The following is a 20,201-nucleotide window of genomic DNA, read 5'->3' as shown; positions in this document are numbered from 1 at the left end:
TCCCAGCACTTTGGGAGGCCAAGGTGAGAGGATCGCTTGAGTCAGGAGTTCAAGACTAACCTGGGCAACATAGCAAAATCTCATCTCTATTATAAAATATAAAATAAAATAAATAAGAAAAAAAACAGAATTCTTTTTTAATGCAAGTCTAAAATGCTTAAAATGCTTAAAAAGCTTTTAAGACCCACATCAGAAGTACCCAATATTAGATACATCTAATTTGAATACTAAAAGTTTGACATAATAAACATTATATATATTTTAAAAGATGACCAATGAGTTAGCAACACATTCTGAGAGTGGCATGCCAGACCAGCATGGATACAACCTAGCTGTGGCTCATCTACTACCCCATTCTTTGTTCTTCTGGATCCTTCTTGGCTTCCATCTGGGTAACTCCAAAGGCACAGTGGAGAAAACAGATACAGAGTAGCAATTAGGCAAATAATTCATGACAAAGGGTATGTCATCCGTAAGTTACAGTCCACACAAGGCCTCACTCAATTTGAAAAATTGCCAGTTCTGTCAAATAGGCTAACACTCCAATAAGGTATTTATGACACAGAATCTGCAAAAAAGAAAAAAGACATTTAAAATGAGCATGTATTAATGACTATAACAAAGCAGTTTGAATAATCAATGTTACCACGGCCAAATTTCTGGCTTTAGTTCATTAAGCTTGCCACATTCAATGCACTCATTTTTATATTTTCTATTTTATTTCCTTCTCTTTTTTTTTTTTTTTGAGTAGGAGTCTCACTCTGTCTCCCAGGCTGGAGTGCAGTAGCACACTCAAGGCCACTGCAGCTTCAACCTGTGGGGCTCAGATGATTCTTCCGCCTCAGCCTTCCATGTAGCTGGAACCACAGGTGTGTGCCACCACACTCAGCTAATTTTTTGATTTATTGTAGAGACGAGACCTCGCCAAGTTGCCCAGGCTGGTCTTGAATCCCTAGACTCAGGCTATCCTCTTGCCTCCACCTCCCAAAGTATGAGCCACCGGACCAGGCTGGTTTTTTGTTTTTTAAAGCAGGTGTCTTCCCATTAAAATTATTTCCCAACATACTATTGCATTGTGACCTCCAGTTTGAAAAGCACAAATATAGTGCTTATATATATAATATGGGTTTCTTGGAACCTAGAGAAGAGTTCTAATGTTGACTTCTCCTCTCATGATTTATCTTGCTTGTCACTTAAACCTACCTTGGCCTGTTTCCTTGTTTTAAAATAAAATGTGGGCCAAACATGGTCACTCATACCTGCAATCCCAGCATTTTGGGAGGCTGAGGTAGAAGGATAGCTTGAGGCCAGGAGTTCAAGACCAGCATGGGCCAGAGCCTGTCTCTACCAAAAAAGAGGATAAAAACACTTCACTACAGAGTTGTTCTAAAGATTAGAATTAAGGTCTGTAAAATTCCTACCAGTGACAAGACCATGAGAAATATTCATTGAGTGTATATTGTGGCTGTGTATTTTAATCTACTTTAGTAGTGAACTCTCAATTTATTTCTGCTACTTCTTTGTGATAAGTACTTCATAGAGAATAATGGAGACAGAAAAGTCTAGAATATAAGGATAACATCTTAGTTCTGTGTTTTTGGCTATAACTCTCTATATCTAACATATAAAATTCTGTTACTCTGATAATCATTTCAAAATTAAATACACAATTTTGGCCATTTCAAAGTTACTACAGAATAATAATTCATATTACCAATGTCTGCAGCACACAGCATATGGTATCCTTCCACTAGAAGGTTGCATCTAGAAGGCTAAGGTCTTCTGTAAATCATTCATAAAGGCTATAATAGAGTATCTCTACTGTCTTGAATTAGCATACATTCAAATATGTTTCTTCAATGTGGACAACACTTGTACTTTTTTTTTTTTAAAGTCAGGGTCTCACTTTGTCACCCAGGTTGGAGGAGTGCAGTGGCAGGATCACGATGATCACAGCTCACAGCAACTTCAGGTGATCCTTCGCCCTCAGGTTCCTGAGTAGCTAGGACTACAGGCACAAGCTACCACACCTGACTAATTTTTCAATTTTTTTGTAGAGACAAGTTCTTGCTATGTTGCCTAGGCTGGTCCCAAGCTCCTAGGCTCAAGCAATCCTTCTGCCCTAGACTCCCAAAGTGCTGGGATTACAGGCTTGAGCCACTGCGCCTAGCTAATTTTTGTCTGTGTTTTTTTCTTTTTTTTGTAGAGACCAGGTCTCACTGTGTTGCTTAGGCTAGTCTCAAACTCCTACCATCATCATACATTCTGAGAGCCTGCAATGATGGAAAAATTACTTAACTAGATTTATTCAAACTAACCTTTATTTTCCCGTCAGTATGGGCTGAAGCGACAGATGTTGAAACACAAACCAATCTTGTGGCTGATAAGTGAATTTTGAAATGCCTGTGAAAATGCGAACCAAGGCAGTCCATGAACAAGTCAACCTCCTCCTGGGTAACCTCCCCAGGCGTTTTGTGGACACTGTCCCACAAAGCTTTTGCATCCTCCGGGTGTATTGCATAAGAAATGTTCAGACTTTGAGGATTACAGGGTACAGACCAAAGAAATTCAGTAGCAGCCACATAATGGTCCATTTTGCACGCAGTCCACATAGCAGCCATCCAGGAAAGATTAAACGCGTTGATTGCTAAAGGACTGAAATAACAGTCAAAGGTTTTCTGAAACCAAGTTCTGATTATGGCTGTATTAGACTCTGATCCATTTGCAAGAAATAAGGGTAGACAGGTGAAATCTTCTAAAACAGTCTCCAGAAGATTGTCTCCAAATACACAGCAGAACCAACCAGTCCACAACACTTTACCTTCTCTGTTCTCAGATGGGAATTGAGATTTTGACAGAATCTATGAAGGAAAGTAAAATAAATTCATTAAGTTCAAAAGTACATTTCCTCACAATTTACATCTTCTCTAAATTAGTTCATTAAAAATAAGATGATCTGATGTTATCCCTGCTAAAACACAGAGGGAATAGTCTCCTTAATCATTATCAGGATTTATCAAAATATTTGACCTTTGCCCCAATATCTTACACAGTGAAAACACGGTATAAGGCAAGATCTTGGTACAACCAAAATGTAAAATATGAGATGCCAATACAGTAAGCCAGTATAGTATCCTGAAAAAAACCTCTCAGCTTTAGAAGGGACTGAAAAAGTCACCAGACGTAGCATGCCTGATTCTTCCACTGAGAAAGACTTCAGTATTTCCTAACACAGTGATGTCCATAAAATTAAAACATTCTTTCATGTTATTTCCTTTGGTTTTCACACACTGGACACGTGTTTTCCTTTTGGACAATCAAATCTAAGCATATCAAATCTAACCTCTCTTCCACAGGAAAAGCCCTTCAACTACTAGATGGTTCCTATCACATTTGCTGCCATGTTCGGCATCTCCGATTTCTTCAGTCATTCCTCCCATGGCATATGTTCTTGTTCTCTCACTATTCTTATCACTCTAAAATCCTTCTGCATAGGTGAAAGGGTGAAGTTAAACAGTAACTTAGCTAAAGAACAGTCACTGTAACCTTGCTTAAGCTAGGCCGGGCATGGTGGCTCATGCCTATAATCCCAGCACTTCGGGAGGCTGAGGTGAGAGGATTGCCTGAGCTCATGGGTTCAAGACCAACCTGGGCAACTTGGTGAGACCTCTATTTCTACAAGAAAATAAAAAATTAGCTGGGCACGCGCCTGTAGTTCCAGCGGCTTGGAAGGCTGAGGAAGAAGGATCACCCGAACCCAGCAGGTCTAGGCTGTGATGGCCGAGAACGTGCCACTGCACTCCAGCCTGGGTGAGGATGAGACTCCAACTCAAAAAAAAAAAAAATTGCTTAAGCTTTGTCAGCTTTGTCATACTTTACTAGCCGTCTGTCCCAATCCCCACTTCCTAATCATTAGCCAAGCACAGACCGCCTTTCTGGAGGCAGTTATTAATAACTGTTTTGCATCTCAAGTATAACGATTCTAGGCCTTTTTTAAAAGCCATACAGGACTAAACTGACCTAACTGTAATCACCCTTTCGTGACTGCCCATCAACCCACCAGAGGCTGAAGGCCCTGAAGTCACAGGACACAAGAGTGGTGTCATCAATACTCAGAAATGCAGCTGCTGGAAGTTTTCTTTATCCTGTCGCCTTGATTAAAACTTTAAAAGTCCTCCTTCCTCAACCCTCCTTGTCGCACTACCTCTTAGTGTCGTTCCCATGTTCCCTTGAGTGGAAATAAATTCTTTTGCTTTACTTTTGCAAATCTTTGCTTTATTCCCACGGCACCAGCCCACATAGACCCTAACAATAGGATTCATTCACAAGTGGACATAATGATTTCAAAAATGCCTGATGAGGCTGGACGCAGTGGCTAACAGCTATGATCTGAGCACTGTGGATCTGAGCAAGAGGATTGCTTCAGTCCAGGAGTATGAGACCAGCCTGGGCAACATAGTGAGATCTTGTCTCTAAAAAAAAAAAAATAAATGTAGCCAGATGTGGTAATGCACACTTGTACTCCCAGTTACTTGGGAGGCTGAGGCATAAAGATTGCCTGAGCCCAGGAGGTCAAGACTTCGGCAAGCTATGATTATATCACTACACTCTAACTTGGGTGTCAGAGTGAGACTCACAACTCAAAACAACCAACCAATCAAACAAACAAATAAGCAAACCAACAAAAAAAGGCTGGTGCAAGACTCCTATTAACATAATCTCAGATTTCAATTTTCTGGCTTTTAGTTCATAGCTCTATATAAATTAGCTCTACACATTCAGTTTTGTTGTTAATAGGTAAATCTTCCCTGAACTTCTATCAGACAATAAACTTACTCCTACTAAAATTTTAATCTCTTTCAATTTGGCTCATTGTACAATCCACTTAGATTGTTTACGATCTTGATTATATTTCTGGTTGATTGCTTAACTCCTCAAACTTTATTTACATTTGTAAATTACATGACAAACATGGCTTCCAGATACTCACAGAAGTTTTTGTTAAAGCACTGACCAGGCCAAGGTGAGGATCACAGACCTGCATAAAACCCCTTTACAGATGATCACTTAAACAGTTATTTTTACCATATTTCTTCTTGGTCAAGAAATTATGAAAGACCTTCAAACACTTTGAAGCCTAGAAATGTTTGACATACTTTCAAGTCCTGTAACCCCATCGAGAAATAAGATTTAATCTGAAAATGATTTGAACACTATACCAGGAATTCAAGAGCCATTTGTTTCTTTTCTTTCTTTCTTTCTTTCTTTTTTTTTTTTTTTTTTTTGGTGAATTTCCTTTATTTCTTGCTTTTAAGCAATTCTATTTTGTATAATAAATTCTCCCATATTTTACTAAAAATATTTTCTGTATCTACTGTCTCTAAAGGCACTTTCTCTGACAAACAATGAAGTACAATTTAGCACTAAAAACACCACACACCACTTTCTGAATATTACTCTAAGAATTTATACCAATTGAGATATTACCTTCAGGCTAAGGCTTCCCCATAACAGCTGCATTTCTACCCAATATGACTGCACTGACGTTTAATAAATCTAACTTCTCAGAAAGGTATCCTCTTCAACTTCTGCACTCAGTATCTCTTCCCCAAGTGAGCTCTTTGACATATAATGGTTGAAAGAGTCTAGCTTAAGACTTTGCCACCTTTCTGCTATCACAGGATTTTTTTTTCTGAACAACATCTGTAACACATCTTATTACTGAAGGGATCACATTCACTTAATTTGCAAGGCTTATTCCCTGTTCAAATTCCTGATTAGCTACTAAGACTTGACTTCTTGGAAAAGTCTATTCCACAATTAACTATATTTCAACCCCCTAGAAGTTCACTGATGTTTAATAAGAGCTAGGTACCTGAAGAAGGCATTTCCACAGGAACTGTGTTCACAGCGTTTTCTTCTTGCATGAGTTTATTCATGTATAAAGAGGTATGACTCCCTAAGGAAGGTCATTCCACTTTCAGTGAATGTATAGCTTTCTCTTCTGTGTGAATTTTCTTATGTTCAACAAGGACTGACTTGTGGGCAAAGGCTTTACCACATTCACTGCATGAACAAGGTCCCTACCCAATATGAGTTTGCAGATGCTGAGTGACTTGCAAGTAAAGGCTTTGTTGCACTCCTTACATTTATGGAGTTTCTCTCCTGTGTAAGTTCTCTGATGTTCAGTGAACTGAATCTTCCTGATGTTCAGTGAACTGAATCTTCCTACTGAATGTTTTTCCACATTCATCACATCCATGGGGTTTCTCTCCTCTTTCAGTTCTTTGATGTCTAATAGAATCTGTTTTCCTGGGGAAGGCTTTCCCACACTGCATTCATATGGCTTCTCTCCTCTATGATGTCTCTGGTGTACAGTGGGATATGGCTTTTGGAAAAAGGCTTTCCCACACACACTGCATCCATAGCGTTTCTCTCCAGCATGAGATCACTGGAGTGCATCGAGCATGGACTTCTGCTCGAAGGTTTTGTCACAGTTACTGCATGAATACAGTCTCTCTCCAGTATGAGTTTGCAGATGCCGAATGAGCTCCGACTTGCCTCTAAAGGCTTTGCTGCACTCATTACATTCATAAGGTTTCTTTCCTGTATGAATTCTCTGATGTCTGGGAAGCTCTGACTTAATACAGAAGGTTCTTTCACATTCAGTGGATTCATAACGCTTCTCTTCTGTATGAACTCTCTGGTGTAGAGTGAGTTGTGCCTTTTGGGAAAAGACTTTTCCACATTCGGTACATTCATAAGGCTTCTTTTCTGTATGAGTTCGCTGATATTCAGTAAGCTGAATCTTACTCATGAAGGTTTTTCCACATTCATTGCATCAATGGGGTTTCTCTCCTCTTTCGGTTCTTTGATGTCTAACAAGATGTGATTTCCTGTAAAAGGTTTTCCTGCACTCACTGCATTCATATGGTTTCTCTCCTGTATGAAGTCTCTGGTGTAGAGTGAGATATGCTTTTTTGGGAAAAGGCTTTTCCATGTACACTGCATCCATAGGGTTTCTCTCCAGTGCGAGATCACCAGTGTCTAGTGCGCTGGGACTTCTTACTTAAGGCTTTCCCACATTCACTGCATCCGTACGGTTTCTGTCCTGCATGAGTTTGCTGATGTACCCTGAGCAGGGACTTTCTGGAGAAGGCTTTCTCACACTCATTACATCCATGAGGTTACTCTCCTCTCTGGGTTTTCTCATGTCTAATGAGCTGTGCTTTCCTATAGAAGGCTCTCCCACACTCACTGCATTCATATGGCTTCTCTCCTGTGTGAAGTCTCTGGTGTAGAATTAGACATATCTTTTGGAAAAAGGTTTTCCCACACTCACTGCATTCATATGGCTTCTCTCCTGTGTGAAGTTGCTGGTATACAGTGAGATATACCTCTTGGGAAAAAGAAAAGGCTTTCCCACATTCACTGCATCCATATGATTTCTTTCCTGTATGAGTTCGCTAACGTGCCATGAGAAGGAACTTTTTGGAGAAGGATTTTTCACACTAATTACATTCATGGGGTTTCTCTCCTCTGTGAGTTCTCTGATGTTCAGTGAGCTGAACCTTTCTCATGAATGTTTTTCCACATTCATTGCTTCCACTGGGTTTCTCTCCTCTTTCAGTTCTTTGATGTCTAATGAGCTGTGCTTTCCTGGAAAAGACTTTCCCACACTCACTGCATTCTATGGTTTCTCTCCTGTATACATTTTTGATAGTCATTGAGCTGTGATTTAGTGTTATTGGGGTTAACACATTTGTGGCATTTAATTCCGCTAAGAGTTTTGTCATGCTTAACACAGAGACATGACTTCCCATATCCACCAAAGTCATCAGAATCCTTTACCACATATCTTCTACTCAGGATAACAAAACCTGGACTCTTTTGACTATGGGCTGCTGCTTCTACTATCCATGGGGGTTCTCCTTGCTCCAAATGAAAGAGTGAATCTGGTTTGGTACCTTGATACCCTACTGATACAAGGTTGCCATAGTTCTCCAACATTACCTCCTTGTAAAGGACCTTTTGAGTTGGGTCCAAAAGCTGCCACTCCTCCCTGGTGAAGTACACAGCCATATCTTCAAAGGATAATGATCCCTGGGCCTTGGTCATTTTCTTCTGTTCTTAAGAAAGGGCTAGCAACTATGGAGTGTGCTCTGTCTTCTGTCTATACTGAACCTGCTCGGAAGCTGTGATCAGGTATCGCATGTCAGGCTACTACCAGAAACAGTGATCTCCCAAGCATGGAATTTCCTTCTTCCGTTATCGAAAATGTCTTGTTCCTATAGATTAGAACCTGTGGTTCCAGCTACTTGGAAGGCTGAGGAAGAAGGATTGCCTGAGCCCAGTAGGTCAAGGCTGCAGTGGTTGTGATCATGCACTCCACTCCAGCCTGGGCGACAGAGTGAGACTCCTAACTTAGAGGCAGAAGCAGGTTCTTCTTACTCCACAGTCCATACACTAGCCACTTGGGTAAAATTATTTGCAGATGACAAAAATATTCAACTTGTTCTTTCTGTGGGTCCCTCTTATGCCCTGTTGCTGAAGTCTGGTGGTCATGTAGTACACATCGTTCAGAGGAAGCAGGTGCTGGTGGTCACGCAGCCTTCAGACGTGACAGCCAGCAGTGGTGGCTCCTGCCTGTAATCCTGGCACTCTGGGAGGCAGAGGCGAGAGGATTGCCTGAGCCCGCAGGTTTGAGACCAGTCTGGGCAACATAGCGAGAACTCATCTCTCCATGCAGCACCGCAATCCAGTACTGGCTGTGTTGAGTGGAGGCTGGGGAGCCCTAGGGACAGTGCACAGCATGGGCCAGGAAGCCTTTGTTTCAGATTCACAAACTTTAGCTCAAGAGGACATTTTTTTCATCTCAAGAGGACATTTCTAACCCTCACATGAATATCTGCTTGACTGATGACATGCCAAGTCACAAAACTTCTCAGCATCACTTGACAGCCGCTTTACTTGACAGATTGCTAATTATCTATCTAGCATTCATTTCTAAAATAAAATAATTCCTTTACTTGCGGTGACAAAGTACCCACTTAAAAAAAATTTTTTTTTCCAGCCTCCCTTCCCATATGAATGTAAATGGACATTATCAAGTCTCATAAAATTTATTGTATCAGGTCCTCTGCCTGTCCTTTTCATTTTCTTCCACTTCCTGCCTGGACCTTGAACATAAGGTCTAACTTCTCAAAAAGAAGATATACGGGCAGCCAACAGACACATAAAAAGTGCTCAGCCTCACTCATCACCAGAGAAATGCAAATCAAAACCACATTGAGATATCACCTAACCCCTGAAGAATGGCCATCATTAATAAAACAAACAACAACAGATGCTGGCGAGGATGTGGAGAAAAAGGAATGCTTCTACACTGCTAGTGGGAATGCAAACTAGCGTATCCTCTTTGAAAGACAGTGTGGTGATTTCTGGAAGAACTAGAAACTGACCTTCCATATGACCCAGCAATCTCCCTATTGGGATTATACCTGGAGGAACTCAAGTCATTCTACCAAAAAGATACCTGCACATGCACGTTTGCTGCAGCTCTATTCACAATAGCAAAAACATGGAACCAACCATGCTGCCCATCAAAGCTGGACTGGATAAAAAAATGCGATACATTTACACAATGGAATATCATGCAGCCGTAAAGAAGGACAAACACATAGACTTGACAGCAACTTGGATGGATTTAGAGTCTATCATACTCAGTGATCTAATACAGAAACAGAAAACTGAGTACCACATGCTCTCACTCATAAGTGGACCTTGAACTATTATCATAATATTATAAGAAAGGGATTGGCAGTAGCGGGAATCTGCTGGGGGGAAGCACACCTCATCAACAAGGGTACCTGTATAATGAACATTTGTATACCTAACCTGGAATTGTACTCCACATCTATAAGGTAAAAAATTTAAGAAAGAAAGCACATAAGGTCTAGAGCTACAGAAGACAGAGAAGAAAGACAGGAGGAGCCTAGATTGTTGATTTAATCATGCATCATACTAGCCCTGGATGGCTTGCCTCCATGTATCTTTTTTCTTTTGTAAAACAAATAAGCCTTTACTTGTTTAAGCCACCATTATTTAAACTGAATCTAATTCCTGAACAACTTGGGATCTTGCCAATACCATGACTGTACCAGCTGTCAGCAAACGTTTTTTGCAAAGGGCCAGACAGTAAGCACTCCAGGCTTTGCAAGCCTTATGATCTCTGCTGCAACCACTCAGCTCTGTTGCTATAGTCCAAAGGCAGTCCCACAATACCCATGAGCAATTGAAAGGGGTGATGTTCCAATAAAACTTTATTTACAAAAACAAGCAGCAGGTCAGACTGCGCTACAGGTCATAGCTTACTGATTCCTCATCTATACAAACAAGAATGTTAGTCCTTTTCAACTGTCTGAGAAATTAGTCTCCTTATCAATGACTACAATTAACTCAGAAGAACCAGAAGCAGCAGGCATGAATAATAAACAATACAAATCTGGTTTCTTCATCAATCCTATTACTTTTATGTACTACCTACAGAAAAGAATGCAAAATGCTATATTTCTGGGAGTAGGTTGGCCTGAAATATCATATGTAATATATCTTATTTAACTAAAATTCTACTTATAGGACATTAATTCTAGTAAAAATCATAGAATTATACAGATAAGCTACAAAAATATAGAATTTCTGATGACACAAGGAATTATCTGCAATATTAATTAGTAAAAATTCTATAATGCAAAAAATATGGGCAGTGCAATTCCAATTTTAGGACTATATAGATAACCAAATACAGATAACCAAAATAAATGTGTACCAAAGTGTTAAACTATGATTAATTTTTTTGTACTTTTACATATTTTCTAGGGTTTTAAAAGTAAATACCAGAAGAATCATTGGAGCCCAGCAGGTCGACATTGGGGTGGCCGTGAGCTTACCACTGCACCCCAGCCTGGGTCACTGCACTCCAGCCTGAGTGACAGAGTAAGACTCCAACTCAAAAAATAAAATAAAATAAAATAAACATGTTCGCGACCAGCCAGGGCAACTTGGTGAGAACTCATATCTACAATAAATCACAAAAAAACTAGCCAAGCATGGTGGCATGCATCTGTAGTTCCTGCTACTTGGAAGGCTGAGGCAGAAGGATCACCTGAGCCCAGCAGGTCAAGTGACATGCCACTGTACTCCAGCCTGGGGGATGAAGAGTGAGACTCCAACTCAAAAACACAAAAAACAAAAAATATGATTTCATACACCCCCATACATCCTACCTGTATATAGAAAAAAATGTTTTAAGTTAGCAAAATCTTATTATAATTTAGTCAAACAAGACAAAAAAATGTTATAAATCACAAGCTTAGGAATTTAAAAAACAGTAAGAAAATACCAGCAGCCACCGCGATGCTGATGCCCAAGAAGAACCAGATTGCCATCTATGAACTCCTTTTTAAGGAGGGAGTGATGGTGGCCAAAGGATGTCCATATGCCTAAGCACCCAGAGTTGGCTGACAAGAATGTGCCCAACCTTCACATCATGAAGGCCATAAAGTCTTTTAAGTCTTGAGGCTACATGAAGGAATAGTTTGCCTGGAGACGTTTCCACCGGTACCTTACCAAAGAGGGTATTCGATATCTACGTGATTGCCTCCACCTGCCCCCTGAGATTGTGCCAGCTACCCTGCGCTGCAGCCATCCAGCGACTGGCAGACCTCGGCCCAAAGGTCTGGAGGGTGAATAACCTGCAAGACTCACAAGGGGAAGCTGACAGAGACACCTACAGACAGAGTGCTGTGTCCCCTGGTGCTGACAAGAAAGCTGAGGCTGGGGCTGGGTCAGCTGAATTCCAGTTTAGAGGTTGATTTGGTCATGGATGTGATCAGCCACCTCAGTAAAATTGGAAGGGTTTATTTTGTGTAGAATAAACTTGTAGCCAGAAAAACTTTTAAAAAAGAAAAATTCCCAGATCAAGAAAATGCATCACTCATAAGCAGACCCTGAACGTTTACCATAATACTCTAAGAAAGGAATTGGCTATAATGGGACACTGCCGGGGGCGGGGAGTGGGGATACATAACATCAATAAGGACTTGATCTCAAACCAGGGAAGTGGGGACCAAAGGGAGGCCCAAACTTCACCTGTACGATGATCATTTGTATATCTAATCCTGAATTGTACCCCACATCTTAAAAAATAAATAACTACCGAGGTGGCAGCCATCACCTACCCGGCATCATGGCTGCCCTCAGACCCCTGGTGAAACCCAAGATCGTCAAAAAGAGGACCAAGAAGTCCATCTGGCACCAGTCAGACCGATATGTCAAGATTAAGCGTAACTGGCGGAAGCCCAGAGGTATCGACAACAGGGTGTGTAGAAGATTCAAGGGTCAAATCTTGATGCCCAACATTGGTTATGGGAGGAACAAGAAAACAAAGCACATGCTGCCTAGTGGTTTCCGGAAGTTCCTGGTCCACAACATCAAGGAGCTGGAAATGCTGCTGATGTGCAACAAATCTTATTGTGAGATTGCTCACAATGTTTCCTCCAAGAACCGCAAAGCCATTGTAAAAAGAGCAGCCCAGCTGGCTATCAGTCACCAATCCTAATGCCAGGCTGTGCAGTGAAAAAAATGAATAGCCAGCTCGTGCACGTTTTGTGTTTAAATAAAACCATAAAAACTGAAAAATAAATAAATAAATAAAAATAGAAATAAATAAAAACAACAAAAAAATTATGAAGCACAGGAAATTATCTTACAAGAAAAAAAAAGAAAGAAAGAAAATACAGATTCCTCTCCCCGTCTTCCCTAAGAAGCAAGTGCTGTTGATGTACTGTACCTGGATAAGAAATGCTTCAGGGTCCCTTTGTGTTCCTTTCACTCCTAGAAGAATGGAGAAAATCACTTTGATGTTTAAGTCTTCTCCCACTTCCACAGCAAGTCCTTTCTGTTTTTCAGCAACAATAAACGCACTTAGAAGTCTAGAATACTCTTTGAGATTAGTATAAGAGAATTTATACAGTGGAGTTAAACTATATAAAGTCCACTGTTTATGCAGAAGGAATGCAACCTTTTGAGGATCAACATCTTCCTAAAAAAAAAAAAAAAAAGACAAAAGAAGACTTAGAAAGCATTGATAAGAATTTAATCACAGCATTTCAAGTATTTAATACAAATCTATTACTGGGTACCTGGTTTTTGCACTCCAGCCAAACTAAAGTTTGGAGGACTTTCTGCAGATCCTTGGACAGACCTTTATGCGTGTTGTACCCTCCCTTTGGAATATTCTTCCCCCAGTGCTCATATGGCACATTCCCTCATTTCATTCTGTTCTCGGCCCAGTGTCACCACCCAACAGGTCACTCTCTCCTTGTACTTGCATCCACTCCACCTTTGTCTCTCTGTATCTCCTACACTGCCTTATTTTTCTTAAAGCACTTTTTACTACCTAGCATTATATATCTGTCTGACTTCTATTGTCTGTCTTCCTTATTAGAGTATGGACTTGATGACTACAGTGATTTTGTCTATTTTAGTCCACTCCAACACCTAGAACAATGCCATCTAGAAAAAGTGTTCCATAAATATGTAACAGATATTTATGTTTCATTTTGAGAAACCACAAATTATAAATTTAGAAAATAGTAACTATTTCCAACGAATCTAATTGGATTAGTTTTAAGTAATTTAAGAAATTGTTTGGCAGTAAATCCTATGACCCTACACTTAATTCAACAGATTAAATAAAAAGATTCTTGGGGTGGTCTAAAGGTAGTAAGCCAGCTCAAATGATTGTTCACAGCCAGTTACAAAATGAACTCCTCGTTCTAACTCCTTGTTCTACTCTTTCCCCCCAACTACTGCGCTTGACTAGTCCAAAAGAAAATAAGATGCTTGGGCATATATATGTTCTGCCACACTCTTTTAGAACCACAGTTACCACAGAAACAAAAACACTTCATTTGTATTGGCCCCATGGCATTGCTCAAGGTCTTCGCATATGCCCCCATATAGGCTCCTAGTTACCTCCCAAATCTTTCATACTTCCTGTCCATACTTTCTGAGATAGTCTCACAGCTCCAACTACCTTTTAGAACTTTCACTACAGTTGTCTATTTGACAAAAATGTTTATTCTGGCTAGAACATTCATTGAAATAGTTATAAACTTTTTTCTTATTAATATCAAAATATATGGCAAAAATCATTATCACAGAGATAAGGAGGCACTGAATTGAATGTTCCAATATTTAATTTACATAAAATGTATGTTTTCTGGTTAAGAACCAACACTTACATTACCAGCTCTGGTAATTTTTAAGAAAACTGTCACAAAGAAGCAAAAATTGTTTCATCATATAGCAGTATAATGAGATACTAGACATACAACATTTGCAAGAGAAAAAAGCTATAATGATGGTGATTGATCAGTCAGGCCCCTAGCTAAGTGACTTAATACCACACACCAAACTTTTATTGAGTAGCATTTTATTTCCTGTTTCAATAAAATTCAAAATTACTGATGCTATTATATACCTTCAGAGTTATATTTGATCAAAACAGAGCATGTTGCCACCAAACAAATCTGGAACAATTTAAACACCAAAATAATTTAGTAAAAATTATACGTCCTTGAAGAACTGGAATTCATGAGCCCATACCAATAATAAATAGAAAAATAAACGGAGAAAAATGGAGAAGAGTTTTCATCTACTAGGAATGCAAGAATTCTCAAGTGTTGCTGAATAGGGGGAAAAAGTGTTCTCTGTCATTGTTATTTTTATTTACAGTATTTTCCTGTTAGAACGAACGTCTGGCTTTTAGTATCACATAGATTAAAACATCTGAAAATATTAACTGTTTCCCATTTATTTTAATGTTCTATTTGACATGGAACCAGTATAAAAGACATCCATAAATTCTTGCTGACTTAACAGAAAACCACAGGAGGCCTATATTAATAAGAAGCTTGTACAAAAGAAGATAATCATCTCACTGTATTTTTGTAGCTAAATATGTTTATATATGTAGTTATCAGTCATTCATATTATCTTCAAAAGTAAAATAAAATAATCCTCCTTGTGAAAAAAAAAAAGCAGAAGACTTACAAAAGAGACCAGGCGCGGTGGCCCATGCCTGTATTCCAGGATCTTGGGAAGCTGAAGCGAGAGGGGTCCAAGACCAGCCTGGGCAACTTGGCGAGAGCATATCTCTATGATAACCAAAAAGTTAGCCGGGTGTGATGGCGTGTGCCTGTGGTTTTAGCTACTTAGAAAACAGGTCGAAGCCAGGCTCAGTGGCTCAGCCTGTAATCCCGCGCCTTTGGGAGGCTGAGGTGAGTGGATTGCCTGAGCCCGCGGGTTTGAGACCTGCCTGGGCAACTTGATGAAACCTCATCTCTACAGTAAATCAAAAAGTTAGCCGGGTGTGATAGCGTGCGCCTGTAGTTCTGGCTACTTGGAAGGCTGAGGCGGAAGGATTGCCTGAGCCCAGCAGGTCGAGGCTATAGTGGCTGTGAGCATGCCACTGCACTCCAGCCTGGGCAACAGAGTGAGACTCTTACTCAAAAAAACCCAAAAAACTTAAAGAAATCAGGCAACTCTTTGACAGGAAGATCAAAATTGACATCATCTATGTGCTACCAGATGCAATTTTCGAAGAAAGACACAACAGTGCCTATGCAGTATTCCAGGCAAGAACGTATAACTGCAATCTATGCATGAAGAAACACCAGACAAATACAAAATAAGGAATACTTCATTTTTAAAAGGGGAAAGGAAGAGACCATACTCTATTCTTCAAAAATGTCAAAATCAAAAAAGACAAAGAAATACTGTGGAAATGATCCAGATTAAAAGAGGTTAAAAGACATAAAGAAGTGGTGCTGATAATATATAATTGTCTTTTTAATTGTTTCTCATTTAGTTTATTAGTTGAGGGGTTAAGAAGATACAAAAACTGAAGTGTTTTGTTCACAGATATTCTCAATTACTGATTAACACAAAGGAACATACAAAGCACACCTGCACTTGTGGACATTGAGGAATTCTCCTTCGGGGTGGAGTCGGGACAGATGAAGTCTGCTTCCTGACTGACTCCAATCGTTTCTGCAGAGGGGTGGCACAAATACCTTCAGGCCTTGAGAATGCACTTTGTCTAAGAGTCAATTCTGGTGCATCATAAGAATCCATGGTCTACATAAAAAGAAATAAAACAAGAATTCTAGGCACTGAAAAATTAACTCACACTCACAGTTTCACTGATTCCTCTGCTCGCTATAGAGAAATTCTTTCTTTCCCTCTACCTCTCGTTCCCCAGTTTTGGCTTTTCAACCAAGTCCTATATTCTTCTTGGCTACAGTCCACTTTTATGAATATCTTACAAATACCTCAAACATAATATGTGCAAAGTTAAATTCAACGACTTCCTTCCTCCACCTCCCAAAATCTAGCTGGTCTACTTTAAAACTCTTGTACACTTTCTAAGTCAACTTGAATTCATCTAAGTAGTCCTCATCTTCAGTCTTTAACACACAGTCATTAAGAACATGCTATGGAGTTTTTCCTTCAAGAGTCTCTGCTCAAAACTACAAAACTACTTCCTTAGCCTGTTTTTATTAACATAACTAAGAGTTCTACATATCTAAGAGTAATAATCCATTCTTCCAGAAGCAGCATTTTATTGTTAGTTACCTGTGCACACACCTTAAAAGAAACAAGACAAATCCTAAACTCTTCTGCTGGGTATTTCAGGTCTTTCCTAATTCAGCTCCTTATCCTTCCAATGCGATTGAGGACATCAACATATTCTTGTCTTCATGCTTCTGTTCCCTATGTCAAGTGTCCTTTACCCATCCCACCTCCTTGAAGACCATGCTTGAATTTGACTTCCTTTCAAACAATAGGGTTTTAAAAAAAAATTTTTTTTCCTGAAATATCTATGTTATACATCTCTATCTGTATAGGTGTTTCATTCCTGGAAGCAGAATGTGTGTGTGGGGGGGAAGGCGCAGAGAGAGAGAGAGAGAGAGAGAGAGAGAGAGAGAGAGAGAGAGAGAGAGAGAGAGAAGAATGAGATCACAACCCTAAATGAATCTTTAAAAATCCCTCAAATATGTTCTATAAAATCTTTGAAGATACATATGCACATGTGACTGACCTCGGTCACCTAACTTGTATCACTCGGGCACACATGGCTGGCCTCAATCACCTAGCCTGGACCATTCATGCACACAAAGTTGGACTCGATCACCTATCCCAGACCACTCATGCACACACGGCTGGCCTTGATCACCTATCCTGTACCACTCATGCACATATGGCAGGCCTCCATAACTCAGCCTATGCCACGCATTCACACACAGCTGGCCTCGATTACCTAGCCTATACCACTCATGCACACACAGCTGGCCTCAATCACCTAGGCTGTACCACTCATTTGGCCTCTGTTCATATACTTCCTTCTACTATTTTTAGTGCATATTTCTTGTTTTCCTACCAAACTAAGCTACTGTAATGAAAGTTGTGCTTTATTTCTCCTGTATAACTATCCTATTGTTAAATAAGTATTGGTTCAACTGAAGTATTTCTGTTAAATTAAAATACAAATTTCATCAAAAGGACTATCATTTAAAAGTCATATGAGTATTCTTAATTACTTCACAGTTACTCTTTAAAAAAAAAATTTCAGTCAGGTGTGGTGGCTCCCGCCTGCAATCCCAGCCCTTTGAAAGACCTAGGTGGGATGATCACTTGAGCCCAGGAGTTTGAGACCAGACTGGGCAACATAGCAAAACCTCGTCTCTAAAAGAAATTAAAAAATTAATCAGGCGTGGTGGCACAAGCCTGTAGACTCAGCTATTCAGGAGGCTGGGAAAGGGTGATTGCTTGAGCCCAGGAGGTCAAGGCTACAGTGAGCCATGATCATGCCACTGTAATCTAGTCTGGGTGACAGAGACCCTGCTTCAAGATAGATAAATAAATAAATAGCTTTCCACAAATAAAAAGTTAAACTACTATATTTAACTAATATTATATTTAAATATAATGAGTATCTCTTATCTGAAATGGTTGAGACCAGAAGTGCTTTGAGTTTCAGATTTTTTTTAGATTTTTGGCATATTTACATTATACCAGTTGAGCATTCCTAATCAAAAAGTCCGAAATCCAAAATGCTCCAGTGAGCATATCCTTTGAACATCATGTCAGCGCTCAAAAAGTTTCAGACTTTTATACGTGCTGAGTGCTGTGGCTAACACCCTTAATCCCAGCTTAGGAAGGCTGGGGCAAGAGGACTGCTTGAGCCCAGGTCAAGGCTGCAGTGAGCTATGATCTCATCACTGCATTCTAGTCTAGGCAACAGAGTAAGACCTTCTGTTTAAAACTAAAAAATTGACCAGACTCAGTGGCTCAGCCTGTAATCCCAGCACTTTGGGAAGCCAAGGTGAGTGGACTGCCTGAGCCTGCTGGTTCGAGACCAGCCCGGGCATCTTGGAGAGACCTCATCTCTACAATTAAAAAAAAAAAAAAAAAATTAGCTGGGAGTGGTAGTGCATGCCTGTAGTTCCAGCTACTTGAAAGGCTGAGGCAGAAGGATTGCCAGAGCCCAGCTGGTCGACGCTGGGGTGGCCATGAGCATGCCACTGCATTCCAGGCTGGCCGACAGAGCAAGACTCCGAATAAAGAAAAAGAAAGAAAAAAAAAAAACTAAAAAAGTTTCAGATTGTTGGAACATTTCAGATTTCTGATTAGAAATGCTCAACCTGTATTTTTAATTTCAATATGTCAAACTGGAACACCCTTTATATCTTGTACAAAACTTCATAAATTAAACATGTAGTCTTAAAGCTCAGATAATATCCAGAGCAAGACCATACACAATGTAAATAGGAGCCATTTTAAAGCATCTTAGCTTTTTTGGGGGGTTAATTATAGAAATGTGGGGTACAGGTGAGGATTAACTACATAAGTAGGCTGCATGCAGGTGAAGTTTGGGCTTCTAACTGCCCCTCACTTCCTCTGGTAGTGAACCAGATATCCTTTGTGTTGTCACGAGCCCCTACTCTCTCTCCCTCTCCTAGCAGTGCCCAGTGACTGCAGATCTCTCCTTTATTAAAGCATCTTAGCTTTAAACACATATTGAAATATCCATTTAAAACAGAATTTGGGCCTGGCTCAGTGGTTCGGCCTGTAATTACAGCACTTTGGGAGGCCGATGCTAGTGGACTGCCTGAGATCACACGTTCGAGACCAGCCCGGGCAACTTGGTGAGACCTCATCTCTACAATAAATAAAAAATTACCTGGGCACAGTAATGTGCGCCTGTAGTTCCAGCTACTTGGAAGGCTGAGGTGGAAGGATAACCGGAGCCCAACAGGTCGACACTGGGGTGGCCGTGAGCGTGCCATTGCACTCCAGTCTGAGTGATGGAGTGAGACTCCAACTCAAAAAAAAATAAAACAGGATTTTGCTGGGCACAGTGGCTCACGCCTATACTCCCAGCTCTTTGGGAGACAGAGGCAAGAGGATTGCCTGAGCCCACGGGTTTGAGACCTGGAAAACATGGCAGACCTCATCTCTACAATAAATCAAAACATTAGCTGGGCGTGGTAGCACACACCTGTAGTTCCAGCTACTTAGAAGGTTGAAGGAGAAGGATCACCTGAACCCAGCAGGTCGCGGCTGCAGTGGTTGTTAGCATGCCACTGCACTCCAGCCTGGACCACAGAATAAGACTTCAATTCAAAAAAACCCCCCAGATTTTTATTAGTCTGATTTACGCAGAATGTTTCTTTCAAATTTTATTTGGGACAATAATTGCTAACATTTGTTGAACATTCATCATATTACAGATACTCTTTTAAGCCCTTAACAAACACTGCCTCAATTAATCTGCAAATAGCCCCATGTGGTAGGTTATGTTCCCAGTCGACAGATGGGAAGACAAAAAAGTAATCTGTCAAAGTAATACAGTTAGAGAGTGGAAGAGCCACGTTTTAAACTCAGTCTAACTCTGGAGGGAGTGGTCTTATCTACTTCTTTCACACTGCCTTTCAAATAGGAATCAATTTCAAGGAAAAAGCCCTGCTGAACTTGATGTATTAAAAGAGAAATGCTAGCCGGGCTCGGTGGCTCAACCTGTAATCCCGTGCCTTTGGGAGGCTGAGGTGAGTGGATCGCCTGAGCCCGCAGTT

The 20,201-nt window shown here is 40.3% G+C and overlaps 1 protein-coding gene and 3 pseudogenes across 2 annotated transcripts; 2 read left to right on the top strand and 2 right to left on the bottom strand.

Moving 5' to 3' along the window:
* Nucleotides 1-430: 430 nt before the first annotated feature.
* Nucleotides 431-16,215, bottom strand: CENPL (centromere protein L). Of its 2 annotated transcripts, XM_008055920.2 has the most exons (5): nt 16,033-16,215; nt 12,851-13,102; nt 11,100-11,225; nt 2,319-2,861; nt 431-568 (listed from the first exon to the last, which is right to left on the bottom strand). In XM_008055920.2, the coding sequence occupies exons 1-5, from the start codon at nt 16,198-16,200 to the stop codon at nt 497-499; spliced, it is 1,161 nt and encodes a 386-aa protein (XP_008054111.1). In that variant the 5' UTR covers nt 16,201-16,215; the 3' UTR covers nt 431-496. The 2 variants fall into 2 exon arrangements, with proteins under 2 accessions (XP_008054111.1, XP_008054112.1); XM_008055921.2 differs by lacking the exon at nt 11,100-11,225.
* Nucleotides 7,038-8,118, bottom strand: LOC103258223 (annotated as a pseudogene).
* LOC103258217 lies at nt 11,416-11,906 on the top strand (annotated as a pseudogene).
* Nucleotides 16,216-18,944: 2,729 nt separating the features above from the next.
* LOC103258227 overlaps nt 18,945-20,201 on the top strand; it is a 3,114-nt pseudogene continuing 1,857 nt past the window's right edge.

The sequence above is a fragment of the Carlito syrichta genome, unplaced genomic scaffold (assembly GCF_000164805.1).
Source record: "Carlito syrichta isolate Samal-C Ts95f unplaced genomic scaffold, Tarsius_syrichta-2.0.1 Scaffold302029, whole genome shotgun sequence".
In the NCBI taxonomy this organism is placed as follows: domain Eukaryota; kingdom Metazoa; phylum Chordata; class Mammalia; order Primates; family Tarsiidae; genus Carlito; species Carlito syrichta.
Note: the sequence above shows the minus strand (reverse complement) of the source record. Positions and strands in the feature narration are given on the sequence as shown.